At 41.0% G+C, this 11,069-nt stretch overlaps 1 protein-coding gene across 1 annotated transcript; it reads right to left on the bottom strand.

Moving 5' to 3' along the window:
- Nucleotides 1-5,442: 5,442 nt before the first annotated feature.
- LACC1 (laccase domain containing 1) lies at nucleotides 5,443-11,069 on the bottom strand (the record flags this gene model as incomplete). Its single annotated transcript, XM_082013198.1, has 5 exons — nucleotides 5,443-5,617; nucleotides 6,332-6,557; nucleotides 8,415-8,580; nucleotides 9,058-9,239; nucleotides 10,517-11,069. The coding sequence occupies 5 exons, from the start codon at nucleotides 11,067-11,069 to the stop codon at nucleotides 5,443-5,445; spliced, it is 1,302 nt and encodes a 433-aa protein (XP_081869324.1).

The following is an 11,069-nucleotide window of genomic DNA, read 5'->3' as shown; positions in this document are numbered from 1 at the left end:
GAAATTCTTCTGTGGGTCTCCTTTGACCCCCAAGAGCCAAAGAGAGCCAGCCAAGTATTTGTAATGTGAGATGCTACTGTAAATTAAACGCTCACTAATGAAAGATCAGAGGGATCACTTTAAAAAGCTAGCTTCCTCTTTCTCTGCATGCCTTTGGGAAATAGATAATCATGCTTTTTAGCAGCACAGCCACAGGCACTGTATATTTAAAGCAAGCAGAGCAGCAAAATCTCTTCGTCTTATAAAAAGGTGTGATGCTGGATAACAATTAGTAACATCCAGGATATAAGAATATAGCCCATTAGGACAGTTCTTAAATCCACGTACATTTCTGTCTGAATCGTTCATCTGGAAACACTGGGTAGTATCTGCTGGAAACGGAAAGTAGAGCAAGTCAGCCTTAGAGGCAGAGCTTGCTGTCACTCTTTGGAGGTATGTAAATCCCTCAGCAGGTCAATACATTATTTCCTCTGTCACATATAGGATTTACTGCTCCCGTCAGTGCACTGTCCTGGTACATTGTTGCACAAGCGGCTGGAGTTCGGGGAGGACTTTGGTAGCGGGAGAACAAAAGCCTCGCACACATGACATCAGGGCGAGCGCACAGGCGCAGCCTCTCTGAGCCTCGGGGCAAACAAGTGCAGCTCATCTCCCTCTTTGCATCATCCAGCAGCAAACTGAGCATGGAGTGGAAATGAGGACAGCGATGAGGGAATCTAGGCATATTGACTTCTCTGCTGTGTAGGCTGGAAACCGGGAGCTCTTGCGGAAACCTGTAAAATGGGAATGCTTTGGAGGATACCGAGAAAGACCCTATGCTGAGGACCAAAAGTTTCACGCTGCTGCTAAAAGAAAAAAAGGTGCAGGCATACAAAAGGAAGCAACACCGGTGCTGCTCTGCACAGAATGGCATCTGTTTCCTCTGACAGCCTGCGACTGGATTCACAAGCCTTGCGGGGCGATTGTGGGTGGTGGTGGATGGAAAAACAGCAATGCGCAAGGGAGAAGCATGAGGAAAATAAGACTGGAGAAAAAGACGATCACTTTTCAAACCATGTTACCGCTGAGGAAAGGAGACACCTTCCCATAAGCGAGTGCTTGTAATTTGGGACAGATGATACACTTTCTGTGAGCTGAGATGTGCCCAAATGGTCGGTTCTTGAGGGCTTAATGATACAAATGGTGAAAAGTACAAGAAGGTGTCCTTATCCTCATGAAACAAGTCCAATTCTCTTTGCAGAATTGTTTTCATCAAAGGTCCAGGCCCACAGCTTCCAAGTTTGCTGCCGCTCACAAACACAGCCATAAAATGCAGAACTCAGACCAAGCAACCTTCTAACCCCCATCCTGTCTCCTCAGGTTGTCAGTAGAAAGAGGCTAGCAGTCACCAATGCACCTAACCTCTACAATTTTATTGAAAACATTAAATATGCTTTAAATATTTTTCACCTTTGCCATACCTGTGGGAATAAATGCCACAATTTGGATAAACATTTCACTACTTACCTCAGGTTTTGATCTATGCTTCTGAAGTTGCACACTGCTTCCCCAGGCATTGGGACCAGAAGTCTGTGCTGGAGCTGCCCTGTTTTACTGGAATAGTGAATAAAGCCTTTCTCAGACATGTTTTGGTACAGTCCATTAAAATATATAAATGTAAATGAAGAGGCCCATATTCAGAATCTACAATAGCAACAAATGTTAATTGCACAATAATAGCTGTCAAAAACAATATTCAATGTGATCATGTCTTGTGCTTGCCTCAGGGCATACCACAATCATAATTAATAATGCTATTTAATAACAATAATAGGGCAAGTACACCTTATAAATTCATGGGCAAGGTTAATAAATGGGATCTGATCATTAGGTAGGTACAGCTGAACAATTTATGAAGCATTTTAAGAGCTTCCCTAGAAGTGGTGAATCAGGGCTGATCTGCTTGGCTCCTTTAATGAGCAACAGGAACGAAAAGTAAACAAACAGAGATGCAAAACAGCCTTGTCTCCTTTTTATCATGCCCTTCCCCTAATTTTTTTTTATACCAGAATTAAAATGCCTTTGTGGCAAGGACTTTTGAAAGAGACTCTGTATGATACAGAGCCTAGCTTGTTTGGGGACTGAACATTATTATTATTTTCTTATTGACTGCGGAATTCTCCACCTTAGTAATCCTTGTACAAAAGGCTGCTTTCCTGTCTAGAATCATAGAAGAGTTTGTGTTCAAAGGGACCTTTAAAGGCCATCTAGTCCAACTCCCCCTGCCATGAGCAGGGACATCTTCAACTAGATCAGGTTGCTCAGAGCCCCATCCAACCTGATCTGGAATGTTTCCAGGAATGGGGCATCTACCACCTCTCTGGGCAACCTGGGCCAGGGTTTCACCATCCTCACTAGGAAAAATTTCTCCCTTATGTCTAGTCTAAATCTGCCCTCTCTTAGTTTAAAACCATTACCCCTTGTCCTGTCACAAGAGGCCCTGCTAAAAAGTCTGTCCCCATCTTTCTTATAAGCCCCTTTTTAAGTACAGGAAGGCTGCAATAAGGTCTCCCCGGAGCCTTCTCTTCTCTGGGCTGAACAACCCCAACTCTCTCAGCCTGTCCTCATAGGAGAGGTGTTCCATCCCTCTGAGCATTTTTGTGGCCTCCTCTGGACCCTCTCCAACAGGTCCATGTATCCTCTCTGTTCCTGACTTGACAGTAATTCAGTGTAAAAGAAGTAAGGAACAATGATCATGGTAACGATTTGTCTTGTAAAAGGTAAAGCCTTTGGTGTTTCTGCTCATTCTGACATGCTCTCCAGCTTGCACAGTCCTACCATGACCTGTAAATGGGATTTTTCTAAACCGAAAATCTCTGCTGTCTTCTTCAGCAGGTATGAACAAGCCAGGAATTACTATCAGTATCACAGAATCACAGAATCACAGAATCACTAGGTTGGAAAGGACCTTCAAGATCATCAAGTCCAACCATTAATCCAGCACCACCATGTCCCTTAAACCATGTCCTGAAGCACCACATCCACACGTTTTTTGAACACTTCCAGAGATGGCAACTCCACCACCTCCCTGGGCAGCCTGTTCCAATGCCTGACCACTCTCTCGGTGAAGAAATTTTTCCTAATATCCAATCTAAACCTCCCTTGGCGCAACTTGAGGCCATGATTATGATCATGTTACTGTAACTTAATATACTATTGAGCATTTGAACTGTGGTAAGTAGCATGGCTGCAAGGTCTTCATACTTACTACAAAGTTAAACGCATTAGTTTAAAACCGTCTTTGAGGTGACATGGGCTAATGGCAGGCACATGGGCACCTACGAGGCTTCAGCTGTCAAGCAGTACCTTGCCAAACAGAGTAACTCATCTGCTTTTGATGGCATGCACTTAATCCACGAGGGAAGAGAGTTAAGTGAAGGGCACTGCCAGACAAGCTTTGGTTGAGCTTCAGGTGCAGGGACTGAAGATGACGTGGTGCTACTGCCCCCGCAGCAGAAACGGCAGAAGGAAAGACACCTTACGCACTTCACTGCTACGTCAGCCAGTGCCTGTAAAGTGGTTCACACTTAGATACCAGGGCAAAGGGACAGAACTAAAAGGCGAAGGTAGGTTGCTGGGGTTTTTTACTTAGTGCAGCAAGATAAGCCTGTCAGTGTCCATATAATTATATTATCCTGTATTTGGAATAACTCAAAGACACATAAATGCATATAGATACAGGTATCATACATACTACTAGCTACTGTGCAGTAACATGCTTGGCAGCATTAAGCTGACGAGTGTGAGTGTTGCCTCTGTTGGAACCTGAACCTCCAGTCTGAATCCAGCTGTTAACATCACCACAATGAAGTTACAAAAGAAACCAAGAATGATGAAAGCAACGGTCAGTTTTTTAAAAGGTAACTGAAAATGTAAGAATTTTTATTGTAAAGGATTGCAGTGCTACAGCAGAAGAGGAATAATATTTCTGAAGAAGACGTAGGAGAGTTGGAAGAAGTATTTTTTTTGGTAGATGGTTACAGTCAGAGGGTAACATACTCAGAACCAGGCTCTTCTCCAAGAAGTATCATTCACAGATAAAAGAAAGTTTTTTTAAAAGTCTGTTCTCCTAGAGGACAAGAAAAGTTCTAATTTGGTCAGCTCTGAATCACAGCCCAACAAAATGAAAAATAGATTACTCTTCAAGCACAGGTACTAGAATAACTTGGCAGATGATTATATAGGAAAAAGTAGCAGTGTATGCTGTATAGTGTTTTGCAAAATGCATGGTTTGAAAACCCATATATCCAGTGCAGCCAGGGATGGAAGTGCAGTGTGAGTGAGCACTGACCTCTAGTGGATATAAAAGTCTAGAATTGGGAAAGATCATTGAATTCAAAAGAGAAAATACATCATGCAGACAGTTGTCCCAAGGCTTGTGCTTGGCAACTCTGCAAGCTGCAGTCAGCATAGTTTTAGTATTAGGAATCTTTCACTGTCTATGTGTCAGGAACTATCATGTCTATTGTAACATCTAGAGGCCAAATTTTATGGCCAAAAGAAAGCAGTGCACACTTAGAATTTGCTTAGTAAGATAGATAAGTCAACTATTGGTCAGTAAAATTAACTGAGGCTAAATTTACTCCCGTTTTTAGATATTTATTGAATAACTTGGCACTGTTGAGACCATCTCAATGGACCTTAGCAGAGCACCAATAGTTTAAAAAAAAAATCCTAAGGAAGCATGAACATACATGCCATATCATATTAAGAGTCTTAGTCCTACTTTTTCTACAGTCAAAAAATACAGAACGGCGAGGGTTCATATATTTCCAATGTCTGCCCCAAAGAAGCTTGCTTTGTTCTCACTTTCAAGTTATTTTCCATAGGAAAACACCTGTAAGTGTTTTGAAGCTCTTCTGTAAACTAATCAAAAGAAGAAACACAATCCCAGGCACATAATTCCATAAGGCTAACATTCAGCTGAAACTACGAAAATTGGGTGTTCTCAAACAGTTAATGTGCAATACGGGCTTCCCTTCCTATATCAGTAATGTCATGCTGAACTTCATTCAGAAGTCTCACCCAGAAGCTCATGAAGACTGTTTTTTTGTGCTTTCAACACCTTAAGACAGTGAGGTTTCTGGGAAATATTTGGTCAAGAAGGCTCCAAAAAATTGGAGCTTGCATCTGATCTTGCAGAAGGGCTTTGTCACCGGTGTGGGTTGTCCTTGTTTCCTTTGCACCCTGCCTCACACAAGAATTATTGGCCCCACACCCTGGACATGTATTTTTGCCTCAGAATGGTAGGGAAGGGAAGAAGCAGGAGAATCACATGACCTGTGTATTACCTATTGCAAGTCTGTGAAAGCAAGGAGGAAGAACCTGTATGAGGAGATCAGGGTGCCAGACAACACACCAGACTTACTGTCTAAATATTATTTGAAAGTAAGAGATACTATGTCAGTCTTTGATTGATATGAAGCCAATCTGTGTCCCGAAGTTGGTGCCATCACGAAAGTGAGAGTAAAATTTATCAGGGTGGCATGCAGTACAGAAAGTGATATTTTGGTTCTGGTCTGTGATGGAATCATCTTGGATGTTCTCAGGAAGAATCCCACCACTCTCAAGAAGAATCCTGAAAGAAAGAGAAACAGAAAACATATTTTTTTTACATCTTTGCATTCCTTAAGAGACTGTCATTCAGATGGCACCTCTAGTACAAACTGAACAAACTGTGCCAATATCACGGTTGGGACTTGTATTTGCTTTTCTTACTTTCTTTTTTCAAATATTAGAATAAAATAATTGCTTTGATGCAACCAGTAAAATGACATTTAATTTGAACATTTGTCTATAATCCATAAACTGAAAGTAGAAGAGTAAAATAATAGCTGAAATACAGCAAAAGTGAGCAGATACTATTCATTCAGAGGTATCATTTGTTGATCTGCAAAGTACTAGTGAGGACCCTCACCAAAATACCGCTGGATAATACAACATCAATATAATTATTGATAACCAGTGTGGAATTAGTCTTTTGTTCTTTCATCTTCATCTCTAGTCACAGAATCACAGAATCATTAAGGTTGGAAAAGACCTTCAAGACCATCAAGTTCAACCGTTAATCCAATGCCACCATGCCCACTAAACCATGTCCTGAAGCACCACGTCTACACGTTTTTTGAACACTTCCAGTGATGGTGACTCCACCACCTCCCTGGGCAGCCTGTTCCAATGCTTGATCACTCTCTTGGTGAAGGAATTTTTCCTAATATCCAATCTAAACCTCCCCTAAGTCTACTCGGCACAAAAAAAGTGTATGTCATGGAAATGCACTCGGTAGGCTTACCGTGTTGCTCTTCTAATATCAACATAAGGATTTGCAGAATCAAATAGTCTCACACATTTTGGATCAATTCTGTGAAATTCTTTAGCTGATTCATGAGGAAGTTTATAGCAGCAAGGTCCTACAGATGGGCCCAGCACCACAAGGATATCTTTCACATTACAGCCATATTCAGATACCATAGCATTTACTGTGGCCATTGAAACTCCTAACAACGTGCCTTTCCATCCTGTGAGAAATGAGAGGTTGGAGAAAAAAAAATGTATAAAATGTCTCTTTAATTTTAGAGTAGCTATTATTAAAGGTATAAACAGATACATTTATATCTAAAAAGAAATCATTATTTCTAATAATAAATAGTTGCTTTTTTAAAAAAAACCTAACACATTAACAACTGTCAGTTTGCTGATATCATCATTTTGTGAAGGTGGAAACTAGAGAGAAGAGTTTAGATTAGGATTCCGGAGTTCCTTTTTCCCAGTGTCCTGGTTTGGGCAACTAGAGCATATCTTACAGCTCCTCTGTGCTTGAAACATTTAAATGGGAATATGACAACAGAAATACGTTACAGTAAGAAATATATTTTTATAATATGGTGAAAATGTTTTTAGTGTTATCTTAGGGAAAAAAAAAGAGGCTCAAGCTAGACACATTGTTTGGTATAGATAGAAGAAAGCCAAGCTTTGCACTTTGGCATTGTTTGGAATAGATAGAAGAAAGGCCAGCTTTGAGTTCTCCTATCTCAGTTTGAGTCTCAGGAAGTCTTTGCATTGCACAGCAAGTGTGTCATAACGAAGCATAGGATATGCTAATAACTTTTCCTCTGCTTTTCTACATCCAAAGACTGACATGACCTTATACCTAAATGTCTTTATTTGTATACATAGCAACATGTGTTCAAGTTAAATATGAACTGAGGTGGGGTTGGACAGGAAGGGAGGGATTTAGGAAAAGATAATTGGAAGCCTCGCAAGGACTCTGATGTGGGGATGAAGGCCAAAACTTGGGAGATGGAAGGCAGGAGTTCAGGCTAGAGCCAGGACGTATGCTTGGAGAAGGCAGCGGCGTGCGTTGGGGGAACAGTGTGGTGTGTCAGGTACTAGATAAATGAAGAGGCGGCAGAGAAAGGAGCAACTACAGATTTAAACATTTTACAGTAATTTGAACACTTACAATGTAAAACTCTTAAAACTTTCAAGATAAAATTCTCTCCATCCCTTCTCCCCATTAAAAAACAGACAGACATGCCACAATTCTCATTCCTCTCCTCTAACCTAAGCTTGCTAGGCACAGGGCAGGGGGCGGGGAGTGGGGCACAACAACTTTATTGAAGGACAGTCAAAGTTTTTATCATCTTATGATGACTCACAAATTTGAATTTCTTTTGGCTGATTTACTAAATGTATGAAGAATTGTATGAATTAGGGTAGTATTCACGAGTTCTAGGCAGAGGTGAAGCTTCCTACTATATCAAGGGGTGTACTAGCATCACAGCTGAGGAGAAATTCTCAGCTGTGCATTCTCCCTGATCTCATAAATACAGACTTTTTTATAAAATAGAGCAGCCCCAGCAGGAAAATCTCACCACAGGGTATGTATTCTAGCCTAACAGTTGGGACACCTTCTGAAGTCAGACATAACCCCAGGTTGCACTAACCATCCCTGCTTCAGTTTTATTCTGATTTCATTTGGGTCAGACAAATATTTCTTCTGATCCAAAATGATTGCTCAGGACATTGGCTTTATAGTCAGTTTTTATATATGAAGTTAGACAGGGCACAAAAGCGTTATTGGGTTTTGGCTACCAGATCAGAAAAATAAATTTATAAATAGGTAAATAATAATTGTTACAGTTATAAAATAAAATAAAACAAAAAACATACCTTGGGAAACAAACTATTCTGAAGACTAATCTTGTTTTGGCAGGATACAAACTTAACAGGTCAGGATCTATATTGTTATGTGATCTTGCATTTATTCATTCTCACTCAGTCCTCCTTAGGTTGCTAATTTATAATTCTTAGTCCGAAACTCCCCTTCTAGTGGTCTCCTAGTTATTTTGATATCTATGATTTAAAATTCCTACCAGAATGAGCAGCACCGCAGGCTTTTCTGACAGGATCAGCAAACAGCACGGGTATGCAGTCAGCCCCTGGAGCCGCTATTGTAACACCTTTCTGATTTGTAACTATTCCATCATAGCTGTCAGGCTCTGTCTTTCCCATAATACACACAGCATTAGCGTGATCAATCTGTCAAGACAAAACCAGAACACGGACAGCAATATGGCATCAAAAAACCCAGTTTTGACTAATGCAAGGATTTTTCTTTGGCAGAAACACTCTTCTGCACCAACTGCTTATGCATGGAAATAAGGCACTCCCTTGTTCCGATGCTATGCAGATGTATCAGTAGAAAGTCACCATAGAAGTGGTGGTGTATTTTTCTTTTTAGAGGAACTGCTCTGATCATTTATCTGAATATTCTGCTCTGTGGTAAGTTAAACGTTAGAATATTCTTGGAGGAAACAGTGCTTCTCCATATGGTGCCAAATGGATGATAGTTTGGACAGCTATTCCCACAGATAAAATGCCAGCATAAATGTTTTAATTGTCCTGCTTCTCACAAGTTCTTGCTGAGAAAGGTAAGAATAATGTTTACAGTTTTAGCCAGTGATACATGAAGGAAGATCTGATCTGTTTACATACATCCATTGTTCGATAAGATACCTTGACTCTGTGAAAAGTCTCTAGGTCAAATCCTGCAGCATCAGCTAGCCGGCGGAGATTTTCTTTAACAACAACTTGTGGGTCCCTCCGCTTGGAACTGCTGAAGAGGTTGCAGGAGCTTAGATTTGGTATGTAGGAGATCCCACCTGTCCTCATGGTGAACCCATGGAGGAAGATATCACCTGGCAAAGCAAAAAAGACAAGAAACAATTACTTTTAACACAAGACCAGTCCAAATATTACATTGTTTTATACTGAAGAGACCTGGAATCAGCCAATCAAGTTGAGTATTGCTTTACCTTGAATTTAGCTGTGGCATTTAAATTTAAGGATTCTAAGTTTCCTTCTTGCTCGTAATCATAATCCTCTGATGTCAAGGTAGAGGAGTTTAAGCAAGAAAGAGTTCTAGAAGATTTAGTCTGAATTTTTGCAGAGTTGTAGTGCAAACCCTAGGAAAGAGGTAACTCACTGAGGAAAATGAGAGTAGATTTTTAAAGCAATGTTCTAAGGTGGCATCTCCCAAGCTTTTTTTGGCAAATTAACTACTAGTCCTCAAGACTTCACAGAATCTCAAACATCTTTCTAAAGTACACTCAAAGCACTGAGAATTTCTAGAATTATCAAAAAATCCCGTTTTCACTGTGCGGATACTTTATCATGTCCTCACGCACCAAATGTAATCACTGTTTTGGGAGGCAGTGGAGGGTGAGGTTCTGCATGGCAAGATTGAACACAGAAAGATAGTCCCACAACTCGTATTTTTGCTATCTTAACAGTTAAGAAGCTTAGTGACATAATCAGAGTTGATATTCAAAATCTCTGTTATGTAGTGTGATCCTTTCAAAGTCACAGTTCAACAACATGAAACGCAATGAAGGTGAAGATAGCTTTAACTTGTGTTCCATTCAGGTTCTGGATCATTTCAGACACATTTTTAGAGAAAGACAGTTTCAAATTTTTGCAGTAGCAAACCTCTCAGCTTTCCTCTAAATCCTCTGAATGATGAGACCCCATAACCACACCACCTGAGAGACATGCTGCAGTAAACTGGGTCATGCCATGGCAAAGGACACAGACATCAGTCCACTTAACCAGGACTGCCTTTCTCTGCTGGGCAGAGAAACTCCTGTCCTGCCTTTCCAGAAGAAGATGGTAACTCACAACGTGTGTAATTCCCACGCAGAGGCAACAAGATTTTACTGTCTGCAGCAATGCTCTCACTAATCTTGGGCTTCTCTTTCCTCTGACCATGCCGCAGGCCTGCTACAGCCTTTGCCAGTCTTTTGCTGTATCTCTGTTGACACTTCCCCCTCTTACAGACACGATACACTATTGCAACATCATATAGAGTTATTTGCTGCCTGAAGACATTTCCAAATCTTACCCATTTTGTAATTCCCTTGAAAAAGCATGCTTGGGAACAGCCTCTGTAAAATCTGTTAGCTGGGATCCTCTTTACCTGGGATCAGAGAAGATCTGAGGATGGTGAGCTCCCCGTTCAGGCTCGGCAGGCTTTCCAAGTACGTCTGAATCTCACTTCGGATGAGTGCCACGTCCTGCGTAGGAAGCCTTTGCTCTTCACTCCGAGATTCAGCTATCTGTAGGTTTTTACCATCGGTTGCCACCTGTAAATCCTCAAATTCAAACTGGTAGACTGCTGTAAAGAGATGGTCTATATATACTTTCATTAAGTCTTTTCTTAAGGTAGGGAGAATAACTTTAACGATGCTTAGGTCTTTTTCATCCAGTCTTTGTTTGATGGTGTACAAAGCAGCAGCTGTAGTCAGAGCATGTACCACCTCCAGTCTTTTCTTCAGACTCTGAAAATCTCTCAGAGCTGGAAGCAAGAACCTTTCAGTCCCCTGCCTCTGGCAACATATGACATAAACAAGTGGAGCAGGGATGGAAGAGCATTTCTCAATAGTTTCCAGAATGTTATGTAGTAATCCTCGGATGTTGTTCTGCAAGTTGGCTGGTAGGCTGAACAAATCTATCAGTATTGCTTCCACCAT

This window comes from Phaethon aethereus, assembly GCF_964289735.1.
Source record: "Phaethon aethereus genome assembly, chromosome: 1".
NCBI lineage: Eukaryota > Metazoa > Chordata > Aves > Phaethontiformes > Phaethontidae > Phaethon > Phaethon aethereus.
This window is presented reverse-complemented; position numbering and strand designations above follow the sequence as displayed.